Source organism: Echeneis naucrates, chromosome 16 (genome assembly GCF_900963305.1).
Source record: "Echeneis naucrates chromosome 16, fEcheNa1.1, whole genome shotgun sequence".
Classification (NCBI taxonomy): domain Eukaryota; kingdom Metazoa; phylum Chordata; class Actinopteri; order Carangiformes; family Echeneidae; genus Echeneis; species Echeneis naucrates.
Window position 1 is genome coordinate 17,490,699 of NC_042526.1, and position 24,984 is coordinate 17,515,682.

At 40.8% G+C, this 24,984-nt stretch overlaps 4 protein-coding genes across 4 annotated transcripts; 1 reads left to right on the plus strand and 3 right to left on the minus strand.

The window, feature by feature from the left end:
- The first annotated feature begins 270 nt into the window (after nucleotides 1-270).
- dbx2 (developing brain homeobox 2) lies at nucleotides 271-4,060 on the plus strand. Its single transcript, XM_029522540.1, has 4 exons — nucleotides 271-508; nucleotides 1,392-1,475; nucleotides 3,338-3,522; nucleotides 3,869-4,060. Exons 1-4 carry the CDS (start codon nucleotides 271-273, stop codon nucleotides 4,058-4,060), a joined length of 699 nt encoding a protein of 232 aa, XP_029378400.1.
- Nucleotides 4,061-4,857: 797 nt separating this feature from the next.
- LOC115056249 (prolactin-like) lies at nucleotides 4,858-6,027 on the minus strand. The gene is made up of 5 exons (XM_029522541.1): nucleotides 6,018-6,027; nucleotides 5,750-5,928; nucleotides 5,504-5,608; nucleotides 5,210-5,395; nucleotides 4,858-5,067 (listed from the first exon to the last, which is right to left on the minus strand). Exons 1-5 carry the CDS (start codon nucleotides 6,025-6,027, stop codon nucleotides 4,858-4,860), a joined length of 690 nt encoding a protein of 229 aa, XP_029378401.1.
- Nucleotides 6,028-7,145: 1,118 nt separating this feature from the next.
- szl (sizzled) lies at nucleotides 7,146-9,359 on the minus strand. Its single transcript, XM_029523484.1, has 4 exons — nucleotides 8,368-9,359; nucleotides 8,040-8,206; nucleotides 7,817-7,909; nucleotides 7,146-7,709 (listed from the first exon to the last, which is right to left on the minus strand). The coding sequence occupies exons 1-4, from the start codon at nucleotides 8,646-8,648 to the stop codon at nucleotides 7,399-7,401; spliced, it is 852 nt and encodes a 283-aa protein (XP_029379344.1). The 5' UTR covers nucleotides 8,649-9,359; the 3' UTR covers nucleotides 7,146-7,398.
- Nucleotides 9,360-11,834: 2,475 nt separating this feature from the next.
- On the minus strand, nucleotides 11,835-24,646 carry mov10l1 (Mov10 like RNA helicase 1). Its single transcript, XM_029523505.1, has 28 exons — nucleotides 24,573-24,646; nucleotides 24,324-24,452; nucleotides 24,039-24,226; nucleotides 23,683-23,842; nucleotides 23,277-23,389; nucleotides 22,743-22,930; nucleotides 21,316-21,450; nucleotides 21,110-21,223; nucleotides 20,918-21,004; nucleotides 20,481-20,678; nucleotides 20,070-20,184; nucleotides 19,626-19,803; nucleotides 19,442-19,512; nucleotides 19,245-19,336; nucleotides 19,063-19,118; nucleotides 18,601-18,695; nucleotides 18,446-18,524; nucleotides 18,179-18,360; nucleotides 17,702-17,848; nucleotides 17,332-17,453; nucleotides 17,144-17,243; nucleotides 16,755-16,901; nucleotides 14,757-14,930; nucleotides 14,404-14,553; nucleotides 14,137-14,244; nucleotides 13,262-13,402; nucleotides 13,074-13,165; nucleotides 11,835-12,412 (listed from the first exon to the last, which is right to left on the minus strand). Exons 2-28 carry the CDS (start codon nucleotides 24,418-24,420, stop codon nucleotides 12,385-12,387), a joined length of 3,357 nt encoding a protein of 1,118 aa, XP_029379365.1. The 5' UTR covers nucleotides 24,421-24,452; nucleotides 24,573-24,646; the 3' UTR covers nucleotides 11,835-12,384.
- Between the last annotated feature and the right edge of the window lie 338 nt (nucleotides 24,647-24,984).

Below are 24,984 nucleotides of genomic sequence, written 5' to 3' on the forward strand. Positions count from 1 at the left end.
AGAAAGGACCCCAGCCTTATCTGAATTGAGAAGCACATTACAGCCTCTCAGCCAATCACGGCACAGCCCTATAGCAAAGTGCAGGCCCGAAAGAGGAAGAGCAGAGAACTTTTGTTTTCTTCAGGGTTTAATGAAGTTGGCCTGGTCACTCAAGAAGGGATTAAAGGAGATTTTAGTGTCATTGAGCTGTGACTGCTGAAGAGGGAATTCAAGTGTTCAGGTCACTGTGTGAACAGGATGGTCTTAGTTCAGAGCTGCAGCAGGAGGAATATGGCCGGTTCTCCTCCAGCTTTACCAGGCTTCGGCAGCTCTGGAAAAAGTTTCCTCATTGACAATCTGCTGCAGACATCTTCACCCGACTCAGAGGGAACGACAGGTGGACACCTGAGACAAGCAGCTTATGAGCACCCGACGAGAAGCTGGGGCCTCGAGAACAGACTCTCTCAAAATCAAGCCCAGAGTCCTCAACAGGTGAAAGACTTGGGAGGACCGCTCCTGCCCCACTCAGGTAACTAGATTTTCGTTATGTGGTTGCAAAATCCAAAATGTCTGGATTATATCAAGGATTTTGAAGTGTGAGGCTACAACCTTCACACAATGACTATTAGTTTTGTTCCAAAATATTTTATTTCTTGCTTTAAACTGTAACATTCAAGCCAGTAAAATAATAAATGGTGTTTAAGTTAAGTTAACTTTTTCCATTTCAGAATGGAAATGATTCAGAAATCAAAATTTCTGTTAAAAGGATTATATGAGCTGACAATGCCACTGATGAAGTTGGTAATGTAGGTTATTACATTATATATATATAAAGTTATTTAAGAGCTTGGCATTTTAGAGCACAGAATTTTCAGTCACATATTACTTAAGACCAAATTAAAGTAAATAATTTCGTCAACATAACCTTTGAACTAAATATTTACTATTCATAAAAATAAAATTGTGATTTCTCCTTCACTATTTGGTGAAGTGAAATAAAACTAAAAAATACCCATAACATTTCATTAGAAATATAATTAAACAATAAAAAATGAAACTGCAAATGTTTTGTATCTTGAGCAACAGTAAAGTCAATATTTCAACAAAACATCTACATTCAAACTTAAGAAATATGTCAGCCTGTTCAGTATTAAGACTTCAGCACTAGTCTAACAATTAATCCCTTTTCCCATCTCTAGAATTAAAATGTTGCTATTGAAAGCTAATTAATAAAAGCATCATATAAGCAACATATAAACTAAAGCTTAGCATTGATTTAAATTGTAGGGAAGAAGAAAACAGCTGGTATGAGGTAGGAATCTAACATTTTTTTAAGGAATGCAGCACTGCAGGTAGAATCTACTGAAGATTATTCATGGCACATAGCTGACTGTCCCTATCTAACTTTGCAGGTGTGCTGAGCAGCATTTTCTTGCGGAGCCCGCAGTATCTGCTGGCATGCTGCGGTGGGTCCAGCCCCCCTCATGTCTTCTCCAGTGAGTGTTTTATGCCTCATCAGCAATGCCTCAGCTACTCTCTAAGCATTAGCAGCAGGGTCTCTCATGCTCTCCACAGCTAATTACTGATGCAATGCCAAAGAGCTAATTCTCCGCTCAACTCTGCAGAGCTCTATTCATAACCATTCACGGCTGTTCGGGATGGGGAAGAGGGGTGGGTTGCAAGGCTTTTAAGAGTCCCAGGGGCCCCCTATTTTGTACTTGCAAATACAGACTTTTACCAGCGCAAATATGCAGAGCTAATAAACATCTTGTCTTCTGTCATATTACGATTACAATTACCAGGTGCGAATTGTTACTGCTGACTTAGGCAGGCTGTTTTGACATCAAGTATTTTTTTCAACACATTAATATGCTCGGTAGTGAATCCCAGCAGTTTCATGTTTAATTTTCAGACTGAAATTGTTGCAATTGCACCTGAGTTTTATTTCACTGAATTGTGCTTAAACTGTTTTGCTGCCTGTTATTTAGGACTTCTGTTCAGCAGACTAATTGTACTATAAATATGATTAAGCCTAGCAGCTGTCATGTTTATTATTTTGCACTGGAAGTTATTAATTTCAGCATCCTATGACGCTTGTCAAGAATTGTGGAAGAGAGCACAAATCAGAGCGCCTTCATCCCACAGGTCCCTGGAGTCCTCTTAGTAGGTTGACACTTTCCCACAGTGCCCAGCAACACAACAATGCCAAGTCTGGCCGTGACCAATTGGCACATTCACTCCACCATCCACACGCGACCTCACTGCAATTTTTCACTGCAGCAATGAACCCTGCCAAGCACAAAAAACTTGCCCATTTCTCTGCAGAAGAGGGTTGGACCAGGAACATCCCCCGACCATTGTGTGGCTAAAGAGCTTGGTTCGCTGACCCCCCTCCTTTCTCCTGTCCTTCAACGCTCATTCCTGCCCATTGGAGACCTCTTGACTAGGACATAAAGCATTCAATGAAAGTGACTTTTATAGACTTATTCGAGCTCATCTTCACATACAAACTGGCTTCATACCTGCAAGTGAAAAGATTTAGTGTTGGGCCACTGAGCCATCGAGTAATGGTATTTCCATTGAACAGCTCTATTGTTGGTGTCCCACAGGGCTCTATAGCTGGCCCACTAGGGTAGACACACACGTTGCCCAGGAATGACCTGGTAATCAGCTATTTAAGTGAAAGCCATTGAGTCCCAATAGAGAAGTGAGAAGCATGTCCAAACCCCTTATATGCTCCCTCGAGGTGGTCTATGTGCAGATTTGTCGTACAGATTAAAAAGGCAACTTTGAATGGATTGGATAAATTGTTTCACTTGACTTTTGTTGTGTGTGCACCTGTGAGTGAAGCAGCGTGGGATTGCTCCTCACAGGTCACCAAATCCCTTTTTTCTCAGCTAAAATGGATTTCTATTCTCTTTAGTCACCCTCAGTTTGTTAAATTTGGCAAATAGAAAGACGGCTGTATGATAAAGCGAGTGTGACAAAAAACAACCATCAGTTTGGTTTGAAAAGGTAGGCAATGTGGTAATAGCTGGTAAAATATACAACATGATTTGGATAGAATCAGATTTAGTAACTGAAAACTATTAAAATCATGAATAATTTACCTATAAATTATGTGACAGCTTAATCTTTAATTTAGCTCTTTCCATTCACCAGACTGCTACTTGCACCCTTTCTAAACATTTGCATATGAAGCTACACTTTACTTTAGGATAGTGACAACCTGCACATGGCCCAGAGCCACACAATTCACCACTGACAGTAAAAATCAATGACCCATACAAAAGTCAAGATGTTAGCATAACAGTATGGGTCAACACGTCTTTGTTTTCTCTTTCTATCTATCTTTCAGAGGGAGCAAATATTCGAATGTGGGCTGCTGATATAAGCCCTAAATCTCGCAGAGGGATCCTTAGGAGGGCTGTGTTCTCTGAAGAACAACGGAAGGAGCTGGAGAGAACCTTCCGGAGACAGAAGTACATCAGCAAGACAGATCGCAACAAGCTGGCGGCGGATCTCAGTCTGAAGGAGTCACAGGTAATCCAGTGTGAATTACCTAAACCTCTCCCCAATTCAACAGATTTTAATGTTTACTTTAATGTTCGACTTATGATGGCACCTTATAACCTTCATGTACTTCAGATATTTAACCCAGAAACACAAATGGGATTTTCACATTAGCTCTGGAAAAAGTCAGGGGGTGATTCAAGTCTGTAGGATTCTGTGTCTAGCAACCATGAATGTATGTGCCAAATCTTTGGCAATTCAATCAAAATTAGAAGATATTTAAGTGCAAAAATAACAGCCCTTCCTAGAGCTAGCTAGTAATTCATGTAGACCAGAAAATGCCTAATATGTCTCCTCCACTCTCCATATGCTTTAGGTGAAGATTTGGTTCCAGAACCGTCGAATGAAGTGGAGAAACTGTAAAGAGAAGGAGGTCCATAATACTCGCTCGCCAATGGATGAGCTCATGGCCAGAGGCCTTGCTCAGGAAGAGGAAGAACCATCACAGAATTATACCGAAGCAAAAACAGAGAGATCACCATCACATAGGAGTGTCAGGGACACATGAGGGACTGTAATGAGTAGAAAGTAATCCAGAGACTTTCTCACTTCCACAGAAGTGTCATAAAAAGCTACAGTACGGGGCTGTGTTCAAAAATGTCTAAATGGAATATGCCGTCTGTGAAAACTAACACTGATAATATTAACTCATCTCTCAGTGTATGTCACTGTGCAGTTGCATCATAAATGTAATTAGTTTCAACTGCTTGGTCAGTCATCTTATTGCATTTCACTGGCGCCAGTAAGCAATTTCATGGTTATTTCACTGAAACATCTTTCCAGGAAAGATTCCCCCTCTCCAATTGGAATTGCAATTAGTTAAAGGCAAGTCTTAGTCATTTCATTTACTGCATTTACAAATTACACTTTTTATCCCACATTTCGTGTTTTGGCAAGCTTTATATTAATACTGTTCTTCTCAGACTCCAAATCCCCTTTGAGGTCAAATTGTAAATACCTTTTTTCACAATCTTGAATGCATAGATCAACTGTAAATAAAGTGTTTAAATGAACCCAGATTTCCACTTTACTTATTCCTGCTGTGATACTGACATACACTTAAGGTAAACATTGAGTTTTTCCTTGCTGTAAGAAGTTAAAAACAAAAACAATAATGAAGATTAACTTTTATTAGTATTATTTTATTTTATTTTTTTTGTACATTTTAATATTCACACATGAAATTAAATCCATTGCAATGAATGAAAGCACAGAAACTTAGAGAAGGGTGAATAGTTCTAGCAATGGATTGTTATTTAGTCATAATGATTGATAATACTACACTCTGCTTTTCTGCTATCACTATTAACAATCCAACCCAGGAAGGGTGGTGCATTTCAGGATACGGAGATAATTTCTGACTTTGTTGGAGTCTCTGCGGAAGCAGTAGAGCAGGTCATGATGGTCCACTGAGTTGAGATATCCTCGTTTGTAGTAGGAAAAAGCAGAAGACGGGACCAAAGTCTCCGGAGAGATGTAACCCACTGTGTTCCCGAGCACTCCCAATAGCTTCATCTGAGGGAGACAAACAAAACTAAAGCTGTGTAATTTATTATTTAAAGGAATCTATGAAAAAACATATATATTATGTCACAGAAGCAAACACAGAATTGGTTCAAATTGTATTTCACATCTCTATTTTAAATGTCCTCCTTACTTTGTCAGCCATTTTTTCCACTCCATCCCTCAGCTCATGCACCATATCGCTGATCTCAAGTGCCTTTTCAGAGCTGTAGTAGTTGAAGTCTTGATTCTGACCCTGGGACATGCTCTGGTAGAATTGTGACAGGGGGTCGCCCCAGGCCTCCAGAAGCTTCAGGATCACCCCTGTCAGTTGTTCCCGCTGCAAATGAGAGAACTGTTAAAATAACTTGATTGGTACCAGGCACGGTGCAAAAATTGCATTGATAACACCTCTGATGAGTTGTATATTAACAATGTTAACACTCACTCCCACTCTTTGGGCATTTTCTTTGTCGCCTGGCGTTAGTATGGCATATGTGTGGCATTTCCGTTCCGTCCCTATCAGGTTCTTGCTGGGAAAGAAATATTGCTCCTGCAAAGAGAGAAACAGGTATCACACACAGTAATATCAGATATAAAACTGAAGCAAAAATGATTGATGGGGATTGAAGGAATCACAATGTCTTGTCAATATCTGTGATTTAAAAAAAAAAAAAAAAAAAAAAAGACTCACAAACTCAGAGTGCAGATCGCTGGAGATTCCATGCATTCTTGAAGACTGTTGAATGACCCTGTCAAAGATTTCTGCCAGGGTGGGAACCTGGCATCCAGCCTGTCCATATGCACAGAGTGGGGCAGCGCCAACCCTCATTGAAACCTCCAGGTACACCAGTGTATAGGCAGCTAACCAAACTGTGGAAAAAAGAATATGTTAGGTGAGCAAGTATAACATTGCCTTAAATTAAAAGTTGATTATTTGATGTTACCTTTTGCCTTCCTACCTGTTTTCATGTTTTTTTTTTCTTGGGCAGTGGTACTCCAGATGATGAGAAGAGCTCTTCTGCCGCCAGAGTTACTCTTGCGGAGGCTAACTCATACAGTGATGACGCTACTGATGTAACAAATTGCTTTAAAGAGGACCAAAAAAAAAGAAAAGAAAAACACCATTTTCCTCATGTGATACGCTTCGCCTGCTCATCTGCTCAGCCGATAGTAGATAAAACTAATCCAGGCGGATAAGGTCCTGCATGCTGTAGAATGTCAATTAAAATAAACATGACAGTAAAAACTTTGTGTTTCTGTCAACTGTGAGAAAGAATGAGAACACAACAAATTGAGACTGTCTGCAGAAAAACATAGATCAAAACTATGAAACCTTTTTTAAATCAGAGTAAATCTTTTTTTTTTTTTCTTATTGCTTTAGCAGTGCAATCAGAAGTATAACATGTAGAAAATGTGAATGATGAGTCATCTGTCCCCAGAGGGAAGGCCTGTCCCATGAAAGAAAATCAATCAGAGATAATTAACACCCAAGAGGGAAAACTAAAAGCATTTAACATTTATTTTAAACTACAAGACAGCTCATTATCTATGTCTGGTACAACATTAAAATGAGCAGTACTGTGATAGCAGTATTGAATAGGTCTATGGTTGAAAAAGCCTAACTGGAACTATTAAGCCTGGCAGTGAAAGCAAGGCTATTCAAATGTAAAGTGAGTGATCTTCTCATTAGTGCTACATAGTCTGATCAATGCCAGTCATTCTATAGAGCCTGGCCGTGTATGAGGCGCCACTTTCCACTAATGGAAAGACCAGTTAGTAAATGCAATGCAAACAGAATAGCACACTAGTTCTCTTTTAGTGCCATCTCGTAGTGAAATGAGTCATCAGCAAAGAAGGCAATGGATATAAAGGATCTGCTCACGACTCTTGCTCTTTGCCATTTCAATAATTTGCCAAAAAACTGGAAAGAAATGAAAAAAAAATATTTCACAGAGCAAATGTTTTATTGTCATCTTTTTCCACATAAGAGTCACATAAAAAGATGTCATAAATACAGCAATATGCTTATAGAAAATAGAATCTATTTACATTTATTAATACTATTTACAGGTTTGAGTGCATTCTATTACTGTGCTGTAAGAGTAAAGATGAGATGGTGAGCTACAGTAGGAAGCAAAGAGTGTAGATGTGCAGCTGAGTTCAGCTTTTGTTCCTATATCCATTTATCTTACTTTTAAAACTCCCAACGCAACAACAACAAACTTTCCATCTCAAAAATGCTCCTTAATTTTGTGTAAAATCATGTATGTTAGGTGTGGAATCATACAAGCTTTAAAGTTACTCTACACTTTGATTCAGAGCTCTCAATTATTAGTCCATTCAACATCTGTGGTGCTTCCATTTGCGAGTAGCCACCGCAATGTTTGTATCTTTTTTGTGCCAAGGAAAGAGACGAATGAGAGCAAGAGTGCCGTCAGGCTGCACAGAACCGGTCAGCACGTAAAGTTGTGACCTTCCAGGGCGCACAAGAACATTTGCACATCTAAGGTTGATGAGGAGCCACTGTTGGATTAGGTGCTGAGTATCGTAGGGCAGCAGGGGTCCCTGACGGATAAACTCAACCCGGCCATCCACCTCAAATTCTGGCTCTCCGATTGGGAGGCGACGACGATGAAATTTGGCAGTTACAGCTGCAAAGAAGAATAGAAAAAAAGATATGATGATCCTCTGGGTTGGAAAATTCAACACAATCAAGTGAATTAACAAACAAAGCATTCTGAAGATATTCTGAGCTTACCAAAATCATGCTGGCAAAAAGCATCCAAGACAGTTTTCATTGCAGGAGCATCTTCCACAGACGGACAGTTTTGGCAAGCAGGTTTAGGTAAGTCTGTGATAAAAATATAATTCCACATTACAATGTATTCCATTGAATTGAGGACTTCCAAATTGGAGTTGAGTGAACTGAGGACAGAGGGACACAGTAATATAGCATTTAATGGTCCGCTTGTGTTCCTTACCTTTTGCAAAGTGACTAAATTTTGCATGGGGAGGAAGGCACATGTCTTCCTCAGCAGGGAAGCGGTCACAGTCAAGAGCCTCAGGCCATGGGTGACCCTGGCAGGCGAGAACCGGGGCACAGCTGTCCCTAACTGCCACACAGAGGCTACGGCAGGGCTGGATAAAACTGAGGGAACCAGAGACAAGATGTCAAACAATGAATACATCATTCATACAAGAACAATGGACATGTCATTTAAAAGATTCCCCCTAACACATATTTGTAAGGGGGTACATTTTTCAGAAAATAAAATGAGCATCACAACAGGATTTGGAAAATGTCCTTACGTGTCAAGACAGACAGGGGCAATGAGGGAGCAGAGGAAGGCCTGAGCTTGAGGGTGGCAGCCCGTCTGCAGCAATGGCCTCCAGTCCTCTGAGCGTGGCACCACCTCGCCTTCCAGGTTGCTGTGGCCCAGGAAATTGGGCAGTCGCATCTCAGAGTATCCCACATCTTTGCAGACTTTCATCTGGTTGGGGATGGCCACACAACGAGTGGACTGACCCATGTCAAATGCCATTACAGAGGAGGCCACAGCCAGGAGAGCCACAGTGAAGAAAATGACCATGCTGACAAGTTCACAGAGAAAATCCAGAGAAATCCACAGGGACAATGCCAAAGCTTTTGCTGAGGCTGCTTGTTGTCAGTAGACCACGCAGTCATCGAATGGCTTTATAACTGCTGCGGCTGGCTTTATATACAGCAAGGTAAGCCAGCCCCATCAGTCTGTAAGTCTGTTATCAACTACCTATCAAAGACTCAGAGACGATGTGTTTGGAGACAACGGCTTGTTTTGTGATGACTCCAGACAGTGAGGGGGCAGCAAGCAGTTGGAGGGTGGGTGTGGGTGTGGAGGGGGGAGGGAGGTGGGGGGGTACAATGGCGATCACAGACCAGCTTTCCTTTATGAAGCCCAGGCATAGAGGATTGAATCTTTATCATTGGCTATTACAGTCCATACAGTAAGAAGAATAATATGAAAGCCTCACGGAAAGCAAGTTTAAAATTTAAACTTTTAGTAAAGTATACGTGACCACAAACACTGCAGGATATCCGCCATTTGCGCAATCTGCAACAGTGACCTTCACTTAACCTCAAAGGTCAATGACCAATTTTGTTCAAAACATCACTTGTACGCCATTTAAAAACAACCAAATGAATTTCTGAAAATTAGCTGAGGTGCTTGTAGACAGATAACCTCCTTCATATTGTTAGTCTCTTTCATGTATTCCTGGGTGCTAACTTAAGGGTTTCATCCCCAAAGCCTGAGAGTTCCCATTAGCAAAGCAGTGTCTCTTCTACTCTTTGATCTCACAATAGCACAAACGCAGACCCAGATGCAAAATACAATAGCCACATCACTTTCTGTTCATCTATTTAATGCAGCAAATAAAGACATTTCAGCATCAGCTACTTCCTGGACATTGTACTCATATGACATGTAAAAACGCTGCTGACATTTCCCTACAAATGTTGAGGTTCCGTATTCATCAAATCTTTACTTCTTTACTAGACAATCAAAATTGTTAATTACAGTATATCTGTACATCTGCTTTCTCAATACCAACATGCCAACACACCGTTCAACAGACCAGAGATCCCATCCAGATTTGCAAACCAGGGGCACAGACATAAGTGCTGATTTGTCTCATTTCTCTCAGTCTGTGTTTTGGCCTCTCACTCAAACAACAGGACTACATTACAGCATCATCGGATTTGTTTGGATGTCGTCTGTCTCCAGATTTAGATGTGTATCTGGGATTGATGCCTGTGGGCCTTTTGAGAGCTTACCCCCATGAATCAGAGGTCTCTTTTCCACTCAGCCTGTCACAGCCATTGTGGCTTCAGACATGCCACAGTAAAGTCTATTCTGATTGGCCCCCACTTCCATTTCTGGGAGTTTATACCACCCCTGTCTGGAGCAAGGACTACAGTCGTAGCCAGCCAGAGGCCACCATCAGCCGCTGCTAAGCCAATTTTTACAGCCAGATCTGTTGAGTGGTGGCTGGTTCCAGTCAGACGAGTAGAGTCCATAAGAGGGGACTAACTGGGCAATTAGAGTCACAGACCAATTTGGGAGAACAATGAGGCCACACATTTAACAAGCTCCCCCTGCCAGGAGCCCAGCAGGGGTTTGTTGTTGGGCCTAATGGCTGCCCTGTAGACACTGTGTCTGTCTTGGTAATGTGTGGCCTACCCCTGGCTCACTTAACAAGATGGTGATAGTGTTTTGAGTTGAGTGGATGGGCACCTGTCTGTCAAACAGACATACAGTGGAAAATCCAGCCAAAATTCTACTAGGTTATATACTTTTAAGAAGCATGGAAATATATAAAACAAAAAACAGAGTACAGTTGTAATTACTGGATCTTACTTCATTATTGCTTTCTTTACTGGTGCATAGTATCCTACTCTAATTTAGTAGCTGTGGACATATGTCCAAGTATCACCATCACAGAACTGTGTCTTTGCACTTTGAAAACACATCAACAGACAGAATTCTTACACAATGGAAGACAGAAAATTGTTCAAGGAAATTTGTAGGGGATCCGTGAGATTAAAACGAGAGGTCTCCCAGCTGGGTTCTAAGAGCTGCACTCATAGCCAAGTAACAAATCAAATCCCATCAAAACTAAAAACAGAATAAATAGTAAACACAAATCTATTAAGGTCTGAGCTGCAACTCACAGATTTTCCAGTCAACAAGTGACTTCACTTTTATGAAACTGAAATCTAAGACCTCATTGGCCATACCTTCATCAATTCAAAGAATTGAGCTTTTGTTTCGACTGATAACCTGCCTTGGTAATGCCATTCTTGTACAAACTAAAAAAAGTCCTTCTGCTTGCTTCAGTCACTGGTTCTAGGACTGAGGCAGATTTTGAGATGACAGCAGGGGGGAAGGAGGGGGAGAAAAAAAAAAAGTATAATATTGTACTATTCAACTTTTGTTATTGCAGCAAAAGGGAAATAATTAAATTATATAAAATAAAATCTACACCCATTTCTATGAGCTTGCAGAGCTCAGTTTTAAAAAGTAAATTTAGGAGAGACAAGGGACAAGATTTTTATATTTCTATAATTTAATCATAAAACAATAAAAAAAAAAAAAAAAGTGATGAAACAACTTCACAATAGCACACCATGGCAGGGATCTGGAAGTGATTTCTGTTTCGCACATATGAATTTTGAGGTGAATATCAAGTATTCTGAGCAGAGTCAGCAGTACTGCTCATACACCAACATTAAAAGACATCACTGGAGGACTTTCTCATCTCAAGTATTCATGCATCACCTTCCGCTTAAAAAAAAAAAAACACAACAACAACAACAAAAGAGACTGTTTTTAGGTACTCTTGTTGTCTATTATACAAGTGGCATGTTCTCATGCATATTGTATATATATTTTCAACAGCACACTCTTGTTGGCAGAGACCAGAACAAACACCTGAGACATACATCAAAGACAGAGGAGGGATTGGGAAGGAAAGGAGGGGGCTGGGTGTCTGAGTCAGGCTCCCTTACAGCACAGCAAACTCAGATAAAAGCTGTCTCCTCCCTGCACATAAGAGACTCATTAACTTGAGAGATTGAACCCCCATTTGCTTTTTCCTCTCTCCCTCTTTCTGCCTAACCCCCCCGCCCCCCCCCCACACCCTACCTCCACTTACTCCATCCTGCTGGGCTCCAGCAGGACTGACAGTCCCTGTGCAGACTATCAGTAGCACTCAATTGTCACATCCAGTCTCCGGGCCTTGTGGGCAGACACTGCCACGCCGAGGTGTGCAGACAACTTGCCCCCGGAAACTGCAGACATCTGTGGATCGACTCAGTATGCGAAACCGGGGAATGCACTTCACATGCAAGTGTTGTGTTGTATCCAGTTTCTTTTTCTGCAAGAAAGAGCTGATATTAAACCACAGGAAATTTGCTTTTAAAAATAGGGCCAATTCCAATCAAACCATTTTAAAAGCATGAGTGTACAGTCTTGGCAGATGCACTGTATAACTGCTATAAAGCAATTCAAAATAATTTACCAATATTCTGTGACAGTTAAATTGAAAAAATCTTATGCACAGTGAAGCACGTCATCTTAATAATCACAGAACAGAGAACTAATTGTGCCATATACATACGTCATCTTTATTTCTACCCCCGAGTGGAACTGAGGTTGGATTTCACAGAAACAAGAAATTTCTCACGTCACCATGAAAATTGTCAATAAAGCGACAAGCCAAGGAAATGCAAAGAGAAAAAAAAAATAAGTGTCAGGAGCTGAGGTACACCATCCACGACCATGTCATTCATGTACTTCTTTTGTCCTCTGCCACTCTGTTGGAAAAAAGGGAAAATTATTTGATTAATGCAGAGGAGAAAAAAAGAACAGAAAAAATTCAGTTTTTCTGCTTATTTGTATAAAAGCAACACAAATTAAAACAAGTTAATTAAATTTCTCAAATCTTGAAACATATATTAAGACTACTTTAGAAAGACCTTAACATTGTTCATATTAAATGGTAATTTTATCTTCACCAATGTCCACATAGGAGGAAAGAATTTTACAAGCATGCAATGCTATCATTTTGACTACTATGATAATAAATAAATGATGGTCACAAAATCATTGCCACAATTATTAGAGCATTACTATTACTCCCCAACTTAAAAACGAATTATGTCCTGAACAGCCATTTGTATCCTGAATTGCTCCTAAGTTGTTTGTTCGTAACAGAGCATGTCAAAGTGATAACTCAAGTACAAAGAACTGTGATGCTGGGGTGGTGTAGGCTACAGTGTTGTGCGGTGAGAGTAGCAGCGAAACCTGTTGAGACGTGCAGAACAAAAATGAGCTCATGGTCTGCAAGGGATGTGATCTGAACACAATTTTTACTTTTTAATACTAAATTTCCTAAGTAGTGTAGTTATTGTATAGTTGTACCTAACAATGTGACCTCTGAGTGTAAATTTCCATTACATTAATGAGTTTTCTTACATTTGAGACTCTCTTAGGTAGGGAGGGGGGTCACAGCCCACATATGCCCCATTGATGAAACAGTACTGCAGCAGAGCCCTGAAGCATGAATCCTGGAGAGAATTAAATCACTTTAAATATGTAAATAATCAACAAAAAGACACTTTATAGTAGTTTACAATGATCAAATAGAGGGACTTGTAACTTACCCTGATGAGAATGTGGGGGTTTCCAACAATTAAGAGCAGGGCTTTGGGACGAGTGACGGCTACGTTGAAGCGCTTGGGGTTGGCCAGAAAGCCAAGTGCACCCTGCAAATCACTGCTCTGTACTGATTCATTTGAGCGCACCTATATTATCAAAGAGTGAATAAAGGCAGAATATGGCAAAGTAATGATCAATAACAATAAAAAAATTTTAGGTTGTTTTTGGTGGTTTTATTTCTTTATTGCAGCCCCTAATGCATATTCTTTCACCCATAAAAACATTTGAGTTGTAACAGAATAATAAAACTTACAATTTTTATCACTGAAGACAAAATTAGAAGAATAAAATCACGAGGACATATTGCATTACTGTTTCCCAGTGTTACAGACAATGTAAAAGATGAGCAGGACAATGCAGCCTAATCATGATGATATCAATGAGCTCTACTAAAAATCAAGTGGCAAGCACAAATTGTTGAAAGAGTTGTCAAGTTTGCACCTTTGCGCCATCATTTTAAAGTAGTAAATCAATTTACAAGCTAGTTGTGCATTTCTGCACTCCAAGAATTTCTCTCTTTGAGCATCTCAGAAACAATGAACAACTCAGCAGCCAAAGATTTACAATTGCAACCAACAAATACAGTTGGCCAAATGGGGGCATTAAAGTAATTAGAATTTTTTTCTTTTTTTTTTGGTCTATAGATGCCTTTGCACACAACATTGTTTATTTTTTAAGATAGTATTTAAATGCATGACATCATCCACAAATGTGCTGCGTACCTGTACAGACTCTAAACATCATTATAGTAGTTGAAAAAAAAAAAGGCCTCTCATTCAGAGGAAAGCACATTCTTTATCCAAATTTAATTTCTTCCTACCGTAGACATGATGATGACCAGAAACTCTTGTCCTTGGAACTCCTCCACTGAGCCCACTTTGATGTCCGAGAGGCCAACTTTACCGAGTAGCACTCGAATCTTCTCACACTGAGGGGTGATATTGAAAACAGGGATTAGATTATAATATACAATGTGGATCACTTAAAAAACTAATCTTAGCATTATTAAGTTTTTTGTTTTGTTTATTTAATCTTCTGAGATATAAATATAATACTATTGTCACGCCTCTATACTGCTCAGTCATACTTGTTTCTTGTAGGGGGCAATGATCCCAATGTCAGACACATGGACAGGGTTGTAGAGCTTCTTGGCCAGCTGGCAACAGTAGATCATGACCTGTACAGCCTCCCCTGGGTTGAACCATGATGGGTTGTTACCTTCCCTCATTTCTGTTCCCTAAAGCACAGCAAAAATCACTGCAATACAGAGTATTGAGTTGCATCTTCTAATTTGAAGGAAACAATCAAATATTAGCAGCAATTAGAGTGAACCTATAATAATTATACTGGAAATTCATTGTGGATGTAAATATTAAAATTCATGCTAAAGTAGACAAGACCAGCAAAAGTGGCAAATGATTTCTGAAAATTTTTCAGTACCCTGACACCATGAAAGAGGAGAGGAAAGCCTTTTTTGGGCAGGTTTTTCCACTGACAGAGGGAGTCTACTATGGCCCTGTGTGCTTTGAAACACAGCTCCTCCTGGTAAAATAGCTTGGAAGGCAGCGTGAGCAAGGCCTCATGGGAACGATAGTTGTAGATCAGCTTTGTCACCTGTAGCAAATAAAAACCAGGTTTGTTATGCACGCAAAAGTCACCCACCCATTCAAATAAATTAAATCAGGTGTTCCAATCATTTCCATGGCCACAGGTGTATGAAATCAAGTCCTTAGGCATGCAAATTGTTTCTACAAACACTGAAAAAACTGGGTCGCTCTCAGGAGCTCAATGAATTCCACTGTGGTACTGTGATAGGAAGCAACCTGTGCAACAAGTCTAGTTGTGAAATTTCCTTGCTCCTAATTAATCCACAGTCAACTGTCAGTGGTATAACAACATGGATGCGACTGGGAATGACAGCAACTCAGCCACAAAATGGTAGGCCACGTAAAATGATGGCACGGGGTCAGCAGATGCTGAGGCACATAGTGTGCCAAGGCCTTCAGATTAGCTCAAGAACATTGCATAGAGAGCTTCATGGGTGAGCAGCTGCATCCAAGCAATAAATCACCAAGTGCAATGCAAAGCGTTGGATACAGTGGCATAAAGCACGCTGCAGCTAGAGCAGTGGAGACATGTTCTCTGGAGTGATGAATCACGCTTCTCCATCTGGCAATCTGATGGACGAGTCTGGGTTTGCGGTTGCCAGGAGAATGTTACTTGGATGACTGCATTGTGCCAAGTATAAAGTTTGGTGGAGGGGGGAGGGGGGATTATGGTGTGGGTTTATTTTTCAGGAGCTGGGCTTGGCCCCTTAGTTCCAGTGAAAGGAACTCTGAATGTTTCAGCATAGCAAGAGATTTTGGACAATTCCATGCTCCCAATTTTGTGGGAACAATTTGGGTTCCAGTGTGACTGTGCACCAGTGCACAAAGCAAGGTCCATACAGACATGGATGGGAGAGTTTGGTGTGGATGAACCTGACTGGCCTGCACAGAGCCCTGACCTCAACCCGACAGAAGACCTTTGGGATGAATTGGAGAGGAGACTGAGAACCAGGCCTTCTCATCCAACATCTGTGTGTGACCTCAGAAATACACTTCTGAAAGAATATTCCCATAAACACACTCCTCCCCCATATGAGGCACTCCGAGTTCCTGAAGTCGAGCTGTGACTGCACGTTCTTACCTCAGAGACATCATAGAACCCATCGTCATCCCCCAATTCCGCCAGCACACCCCCAAAATTCTGTTCATGGATGATAATGCTCCACCACATCGTGCCAGAATTGTCACAGCTCAACTTCAAGAAGTCAGAGTGCCTCATATGGTATGGCCAGCAATGTCCCCTGACCTGAACCCCATAGAGCACATCTGGGACCAGCTGAAGCAGAGACTGGATGATCGTACCCCACCCCCACGTGACCTGGCAGAACTGCGTGTGGCACTTGTGGAAGAGTGGAACGCATTGCCTCAGAACAGCATCATGAGGCTAGTGAGGAGCATGAGACGTCGCTGTCAAGCTGTCACCGCGGCAAATGGTGGAAACACCCGCTACTAACATTGTCAATTTTTGTTATTTGGGGCTATCCTTGTTATTGTCTACATTTTTGGGGTAATAAATATTAAACTAATGAAAATGGTGTTTCCTCTCATTCATTATTAGTAATATCAAAAGGAACTTTTACTTATTTCATTAAAATTCAGACCAAATAGGAAAAGCAATCATGTAAATAACAATATCCCTCATTTATTGTGAGTAGTGAAAGTTCATATGCAAGTCCAGGCAGGTGAGCAAATACCTTTGGCAATGTAGTGTATATGCTTCACCATGGGAAACACAGCACAAAAATCGTCACAGCATGTGGACATTTGTCAAGATAACACTTCTTCCAAAAGAACACCTTAAAATATAGATTTTTGAATTCAGTGCACCAACCAGTTTAGGATTGTATCCCCAGTCATGTCTGCAGTACAATGGGCTGGCCATCAACCTCTCCAGCAAAGACACTCCCAGGCCAAAGTTAGCAGCCAGCTTGGACTTCACTATTGGACCCAACTGGCAGGGGTCTCCAGCTAGCACTATCTAAACGGGGGGCGGGAGAAAGAAAGAAAACATGGATAAATATCTGTTACATTTAAAACCAAAGGCATGAAGTAAAGAACAGAAAAGTTAAATCTGATATCGCTTTAACCTAGGTGAAGTTAGTTAAAAAAAAAAAAAAAAAAAGAAGGAGGAAAAAAAAAACAAAACAAAAAAAGGACAACGGTAGCGCACACTAGTTTTCAGGATTTAATATTTTTGGCATGTGTAAAATTGATGCTGACCTGCCCATCTCTTTCTGATAAAAGGCTCATGGGAATCAGGGACTCTGGCTCAGTGGCCTGGCCAGCTTCGTCCAAGAACACATGGGTAAAATGTCCCACTCTAAGGAGAAACAATTTCACAGATAATAAACTGAATCTATAGTGTGATATAAATTATGAACCTCAACCTAATACAGCCTGGCCCTTACTGTAGTCCTATATTGTGGAACATCCCAGCGCTGGAGCAGGTGCTGACAACGATCCTGTGAAAAGAGGCATGACGGATATCCTCTCCTGCCCTTGAGTAGGATCTCAGGACTTCTGGGACAGACTAGGGAGAAGTATAGTCATGTCAACATGGCACTTGAATTTTATTGGATAAACACAAGATGCCAAAAGTGGATGCAGACAGCATGTAACATAAACATAACAGTCATTTAAAAAGGAAGAAAATGGGGGATTACTAAAAATTGTACCACTACACATGGTGGTAATGGCATCTCTACAGACCTGGAACTTGAACAATTTCTCTTGATCATAGATAAAACAGCAGTGAACTTTAGACCTAACATTCAGTACCTCTTCCTGCCTACTAGATGCATTGACACGGGCCAAAATTGCATCATCCAGGAAACCACTGTCATGCAGGCGGATGCAGATGAGGTCAGCAGCGCTGTTGGAAGGAGTACAAACAAGTACCCGACTACTGGGAACAAAGTGATAAACCTAATGTTGGAAATAAACATAAGAGAAATTACAGGCGACCAAATGTGCCATTCTCCTGAAGATGAGACTGACAAACAGTGTAATTTGTTGTCAAGTTTCCCATCAATATCATTATTTTCAGACTATTTAACTTAACTAATTTCATCACAGAATGATAATAGATAAATAAAATTAGGTACCAGATAAATAAATTGAACAAATAGGTTTAAAAGGATCACCCTCCATTCCTTGGCATTTCATCATTATTATAATGCACATTAGCACAATTACAGGATGACGAGATTATAAATTTTTTTTTATAATTCTATATTCAAGCTTGCATGTATGTACCTGCAATATGGCCTCTATGAGGGTGATTGTCTTTCCAGTGCCTGGAGGTCCAAACAGCACATAGGGAATGGGCCGACATTCTCCTTCCAGGATCCTCTTCACTGCCTCTCTTTGAGGGGGGTTTAGGTCGGGGTTAAAAAAATGTCCTTTGTTGGGGAGGGGTTTGGACAGCACTCTACCATCTGGGAGTAATTACACAATTGTCATTCAGAGTAAACAATTCTATTTGACGTTATATAAAGCAAAGCTGCAAATGGAAATATATACCTGTATTTTTAGTCTGTGTGGCCTTTGACTTCATGTCGATGGAAATGCTTGAATCCTTTCCATTTTCCACAGTGGAAGCCTGGTTTTCAGATAGAGTTGCAATTACTCAAAAACGGGACTAACGAGACATTCATGTCTATTATTCTGGCTTTCACCTCATTATCCTCTATTGTTGTGGTTTGGTCTGGCTCCTCCATCCATTTTCCTGTCCACTGTGGGGTCTTTGGAGTCACTCTAGAGGGGAAGAGAACTGCACAATAACATGAAAATGAATTGTCATAAAACATTGGTAAAGGTCTCAATATAAATTAAAACCAGACATATGCTTTCTCAATGAAAAGTAAGCCCACTCTAGGTAACTTAATATTTAATTGATAATGTCTATTCAACAACTGTAAAGCTACTATGTCAAAATGATTGATAAGAATTTGTGAAAGGGAATACAACTGGGAAAGTAAAACGTGTGGAAGCATAACTAGCTCACTACAGGAGGAGGTACAAGATAAACAGCTCCCTCTGCAGCCAATTTTGTGTCAATGTCAATGAATGTCTTTCTTAAACTTCCATGAAACACATGCTATAGACATTTTAACAATTTAAATAAAGCCTTTGCTTACTCTCCCCAAACTCTTTCGTCTGGTCAAGTGCATTATGGCACCGTCTCATGGTTATTCTAGAAATGCAAGCAGTAAATATTTCCATATTACCAGCAAAATTGGTCAGATAAAACATGGCATCTTATTTCATATTGAAAAATAAAAGCAACACTGAGCAAATATAAAATTATTTTAATACTGACCGGTTGAAAGAGAACTCGACATCAAGTGGCTCTCCAAAGTAGTTGCGCTGAAACTCTGAGTTCACTCTTAAACTCACATTCTCATCATGGATCTGTGTCAAAGACACAGAGTAGCAGGAATTAATCTATACTTCAGGAGCATTTATGTTTGACTATGCAGAGTATAAAATATGCTTCAGTATTGAATAGCTCTGTACCTCTGTCACATAACTAATGCACTCTATTACCAAACCATCACTTAGTGGTTTCTTCAGCACTACTTTGTCACCTGTAGAGAAAGCTTGTTCAGGCTTGTGTTCCATGTACACACAAAAAAAAAAATGAGATGAATGTCTGCAGTATTCCAGCATTAATGAAGAAAAAGACTTGAGGCCTGCTCACCTATATTGAGACTGGGTCTGCCTTCAGCCAACCCAAGGACTTCCAAGTGCAGGTAGACAGCTCCTTTCCTCAGAAGGGCTCCAGTGATTGTGAATTCTCTCAGTTCCTTCTCCGCATGCAGCTCTTCCAGCCAGAGAAGGGTCGAAAAGCGTGAACACATGTTGGACGGTGATAGCACCTGAGAATACAGACACATCAGATGGAGGACAAGGTAATATGTCCATCTATCCCTGAAGTAAACCCCCCCCCCCCCCCCCAGGGAAAATTAAGAACAGAACTCTTGCATCAACTGTTATTCTCTAAACTGGCCAAGCATTTCACTCCTTTGATAAGATGCAATTTAATTTTAAAGACTAAAAAGTAAATATTGATAGCCCCCTTGATACGCCAATAATCAATACATCTGATTTAGAGGCAGCTTCACTTCAATTTAAGCATGCTCACCTCTCCTAGACTTGGCTGAACCACCAGCACGTCACCTTGTCCATCGACACAGTGCTTTAAAGCCATAGGCACCGGGTAATTTGGTAGAAAGTTTGGCAGTCGTCGCCTCATGACCCTAGAAGCGGAAAAGGTAATGTCAAACAAGAGCTGACTAGTTAATAAATCTTGTATAAATTATAGCTCATATTCCAAAGGCACATAGATAGCAATGCCACCAAAAAATACAAAAGGGATAAGTGCAGTTAATTGTACTGATATTTAATGAAAGATTTGGTTTGTGCATGTTCTATAACAATGATATATTTTAGAGAAACATGAAAACAGGATCTCCTTACAGGCAAAAAAATAATACTTAACTGTCCATTTATAGAAAATTAAGTGCCAATACGGAACATCAGCATCATCATATACCTTGGTTTGTCTTTTGGAGCGGCAACAGTGATCACATGACTCAGACCTGTTGGGACCGGACGGGCATCACTTTGAGTGTAGGGCACAGAGGGCTGCAGCAGGTTCTCCTCTTCGCTTACCACAGTGACCTCTAGGCGCCTCCCAATGGTGAAGGCGGTGAAGTGCAGCAACAGCAGTTCAGCGCAGCTTCCCAGGCTCCTGAATTATTTCCCCACACATGGACTTCAGCTGTTCAGAATACATACTAACAAGAGCTTGACAGATACACTTAACACCTTTACAAGTAGAGCTTATTGCAAATGGCAAGAAAGCAGGTCCCAAAATAGATGACACAAAAAAGCTTATAATTCTACATTGATCTTTTTGATGCATTACTCTTGCAAACACTTCTCTTATTGATACTCCTGCCACAACAAGGATTTTAAAAAGCACCTTACTTTGCTTGGCAGGCTACAACAACAGAAAGCCTCTCTCCAGGTGGAATATCCATCGCTCTTTCTTTCCTCCTTACACCAGAGGAATGGCTATTTTCCTTCAGCTGTTCAACATTTTTTCCTGCTTCAGCATCAGAGATCAGTTTTTCACCAGACTCAATAATACATGCAGATTCTGCGCCATTTTTTTGCAACGGTTGTTTCTGTCTCAGTGTGGAGCCCTTGACAGTAACCAGGGTGAATTGCTCTTGTGAGTCCCATCCAGCAAAGTCACAGTATTTCAGTTTTTGGGTGTCTGGGCCTTTGTTTCTGTTATAACAGAGATGCAGATTTTTATTTTATTTTATTTTTTTTTTAAACCAAACATATGCAAATATTTCCTTTCTCTTTTGATCACTCACTGTATCCAGAGCACAAGCTCTCGTCTTTCTCCAATCATCAGTTGCCCAAACTGCCCATAGTTTGTTACATCCAGCTCTCCTTTGTTTTCCAAGATGCTCTGGAGTTCAGTCTCTGGGAGATATGTTGGAGTGGGACTCCCACCGCAGCAAAAAAAAAAAAAAAAGTACATCAAATTACAAATATTTATACACTATATAAATATTATATATACAATATATAATATACACTTACTTTATTCACTTTCAGTCAATCTGTTCACCAATTTTTCAATTTGAACAAACAGATATTTTAATTGCAAAAATAACTGGCAGTCCTACAAAATACAAGAACCAAGACCTCAAAACTGATCATCTGTCTTTTATTAATTTTCATGAGTTTTTAAATCAATGATCTGGGTCATTACTGTCATGTGATGCATATAATGTGGGACAGAGAATTGTGGAGCCTGTGATACAACCATGGATGTGCGGTCAGTCATCATGAGAAGTAAAAAAGAAATAATAAAATATTAATGTTTCTCCACTGGTCTGTGCTTTTAATGCAATTTCAGTGTGGTTCCTATAAGTTTTGATAATTTTTATAGTCAAAAATCGCTGCAATTCTGTATTTCCTGTTCAAATACAACGGAGAGACGAGAGATGAGGCAGTGACGAGCCGTGCCTCACCCCAGATTGTGTAATCCCTCACAAACTGAATTGAGCATGTGCATGTTGCCATTTCTCTGCATGTTTCTAATATATCAAATAATCATGTTTGGAGACACTTTTATTATACGTCTTAATTTCCATAACATTCGGCAATGTATTTCTCGTATGTTTGTAATATTTAAGTCTCATTGATCTGACATGAAGCCACAAGAAAAAGGCCAGTACTGCTGCCTCAACGTGGGGGGGGGCAATAGTGAGCCAGCAGTTCAAGTTTATGACTCGGTTTACTCTTGCAAAAAATTCAAACATCAAAGTAACAACTGCACTGGATTTTCACCCTGTACATGGAGGATTTGGTTTCCACTTTAGGGAATTGCACAATAATGTATGGTAAGCTTGTGATTACTGACAAAAATAACTACCCTCAGGCATTATCTGAAAGCTTTTAAAAACAACAGGAATAGTTCCATTTAGGACAAAAATGGGTTTGAATTCAAACTGGTTGTGTTGTCCTGTCAAATTTTTTGTCAGAATTGGAAATCTGTTTTTTTGCACACCACTCTTTACTTTTGTTTGTATTTAATGTTTATGTACTGTGGAACTGCAAGAGCAAATATGCTCTCTCTGATTCGTGATAATTTTAACTGCTAAATGTTGCCCTTGTTGTTGCCCTAAGATTTCTGATATGAAACATAACGAGCAGTCAGTGTAAAATCTGCCAACTGGATACAACACAAATTTCTGTGTAAACAGAATGAAATTTGATGTTATCTTAATACCTCTTAAGACAGGGTGCCATGCACAGAGCCCTCCAATTGTAGATTGAGTGACTGCTTTCCACCATTACCAGGTTGACCAGGTGCCCTGGGGAAGGCTTGTAGTTAGCAGGTAGCAGTAGGGAGTCAAGGCTGAAGTACACACTGTCCTCCACGACTCCGTTGTTACCATACACACTGGTCACACAAATCTGGGGGGCATGGAATTATTTAGTCAGACAAAAGAAATTAAGAGGTCAATAGAATTAGGATTAAACAATTGTTTTGTTAGGATTAGAGAAACATGAAGTAGCTTTATAGCTACCTCATGTCCTCAGAGTCAATACATGTTACAAGTGAAGCATTAAAAAGCATTTAACAGTTACAAGTGGGTATAGGGCCCTGCGATGGACTGGCGACCCGTCCAGGGTGTAACTCACCCCTTGCCCGATGTGAGCTGGGATTGGCTCCAGCAGCCCCGTGACCCGGATACGGATGAAGATGAGTGAGTGAGTGAGTGAAGTGGGAACAGGAGAAAACTTTCATTGATGCAATTACCTGGTCTCTGCGGCAATAGCGTAAAGGGGCCACAGAATGAGCCTGGGTGGTCCACTGGTTTGGATTGATAAAATATTTTGCTTGGACCCAGTCTCCTTTCATTGGCTCATAACCTAAAACAAAGCAGAGAAAGATATACAAAATGTGACAGCAGGCAGAGAAAGCCATCAAAGAAGTGATGGTAAATTTTGGTGCGCCTGTGCCTTTTTCTAACCCACTCTCAGTCTTGAGGTTACCACAAAAATATAAAGAAATATCAGTTGATGTTAAATCAGATAAGACATGCTTTGTTAGGCTTTATGGCCACTGCTGGTGTATGCAAGAGATTAAGTTTATGAAGAGCACTGTGTGGTCAAGAAGGTCACATTCACAATTTTAGTGTGTCAAGTGAAGCGATTAGCAATACCTTCCCAAAGAGTGCAGCGTGGGAAGTATGTTGTCTGGTTTATGTAGCCGCCATCTCCATCAAATGATGTGACTGTGCCAATTAGAGGCCGCAGCCGCATACTGTCCGCTTCCATGGAGGTTCTCCCCCCATCCTCCCAAACATCTGCACTCTTCTCCACCTAAATGACAAGATTAAATGGCCCTGGTCTGAAGAAGCTTATTATCATGAAGTACATTTTCTAAGCAAGCACACTGAAAGTGGTGTAAACAGTAAACAAATAATAGGGTTAATTCACACTGGGCTGAAGAGTCAATCCTGGCAGGATGCACATATAAGAAAAACTGTATGCCTCAAAAAAAGTTTTACTTACTTACCCTTAAAGCTCTCCACCCCCCTTGAGCACCATCTCTCACTGCCATGCAGTTTACCAGATCGCCTTGTTTCAAACGGATCCCGCCCAAAACCTCTGCGCTGTTGAAGTAGACGGCTCCGTCTATGAGGCCGTGATCCTGAGACAGCTGGGTCACCACACCGTACCGCAGGTGGCGGATGTCCTCCATGCCTGAGACATATGGACAAAAGCCAACCCGTCATTTCATATGTCGGCGTGTAGCTGCTGCGGTGAGTTAAGAGTCAGCTAATAAGACATTAACATTTACCCGGAGTGGCGCAAAAAGTGTCCTGTCCGTCCCCCTCCACTGTCCTCCACAGCGGCGACACCAGCTTGGACAGCACGCACCGCACGGCAGTCAGCATTGCAGCCAAATAACAACTGAGATCTGCCCTCACTGAAAACAGCACAAAATTCTGTGTAAATGTTGGCTAATTGTTAAAAAAAACGGAAGCGAATTAGCTAGAAAAAAATATGCTATTTAGCATGCTCAAAGCTAAAGTTAGCTAAAAGTTACCTTCGCTGCAGTTCACAGGTGGCGAGGAAACTAATTAAAATGGCGTTTACCAAACACAAGGTGCGTGAAGCTGTTTTAAAAATTACCGTCCTCAACACAAAATATGGAACTACCGAGCTCTGCCGGCAGTTTCAGGGCCGACACGAAGCGCCTCTGGGGGTCAGGTGGACGGGTCACGGTTATGAGATGGGGGCGGTGTCCCATGTGGTAGGTATAACAGTTGAAATGTGCTTCGGTGGGCCGCTGCGTTTTACGTCAGCGCCGCCGCCATGTTGGATCGGCCAAGACTGACCTGTAAACAAAACGCAGCCTTATCTGGACCAGTGACGGGATTCATGGATGTTTTAATGAAGCTGGCTCAGATGGCTCCGCTCAGAGAGCAGTTCAAAAATAATAGCTCGTTTTTGTAATC

Bases quoted from the DNA above. Each gene is read 5' to 3' on its own strand.
- dbx2 (XM_029522540.1), top strand. From the start codon at position 271: ATGGCCGGTTCTCCTCCAGCTTTACCAGGCTTCGGCAGCTCTGGAAAA. The intron at 509-1,391 runs GTAACTAGATTT...CTAACTTTGCAG, and splicing joins ACCGCTCCTGCCCCACTCAG to GTGTGCTGAGCAGCATTTTC. The intron at 1,476-3,337 runs GTGAGTGTTTTA...TCTATCTTTCAG, and splicing joins CCCCCCTCATGTCTTCTCCA to AGGGAGCAAATATTCGAATG.
- LOC115056249 (XM_029522541.1), bottom strand. The intron at 5,609-5,749 runs GTGAGTCTTTTT...CTCTCTTTGCAG, and splicing joins GCGATCTGCACTCTGAGTTT to GAGCAATATTTCTTTCCCAG. The intron at 5,396-5,503 runs GTGAGTGTTAAC...TCTCATTTGCAG, and splicing joins AAAATGCCCAAAGAGTGGGA to CGGGAACAACTGACAGGGGT.
- szl (XM_029523484.1), bottom strand. From the start codon at position 8,648: ATGGTCATTTTCTTCACTGTGGCTCTCCTGGCTGTGGCCTCCTCTGTA. The intron at 8,207-8,367 runs GTAAGGACATTT...TGGTTCCCTCAG, and splicing joins GCCCCTGTCTGTCTTGACAC to TTTTATCCAGCCCTGCCGTA. The intron at 7,710-7,816 runs GTAAGCTCAGAA...TCTTCTTTGCAG, and splicing joins TTTTTGCCAGCATGATTTTG to CTGTAACTGCCAAATTTCAT.
- mov10l1 (XM_029523505.1), bottom strand. From the start codon at position 24,420: ATGCTGACTGCCGTGCGGTGCGTGCTGTCCAAGCTGGTGTCGCCGCTG. The intron at 19,804-20,069 runs GTGAGCATGCTT...CTGTATTCTCAG, and splicing joins TTCAGCCAAGTCTAGGAGAG to GTGCTATCACCGTCCAACAT. The intron at 17,454-17,701 runs GTACTGAATGTT...ACTTCTCCCTAG, and splicing joins CATCTAGTAGGCAGGAAGAG to TCTGTCCCAGAAGTCCTGAG.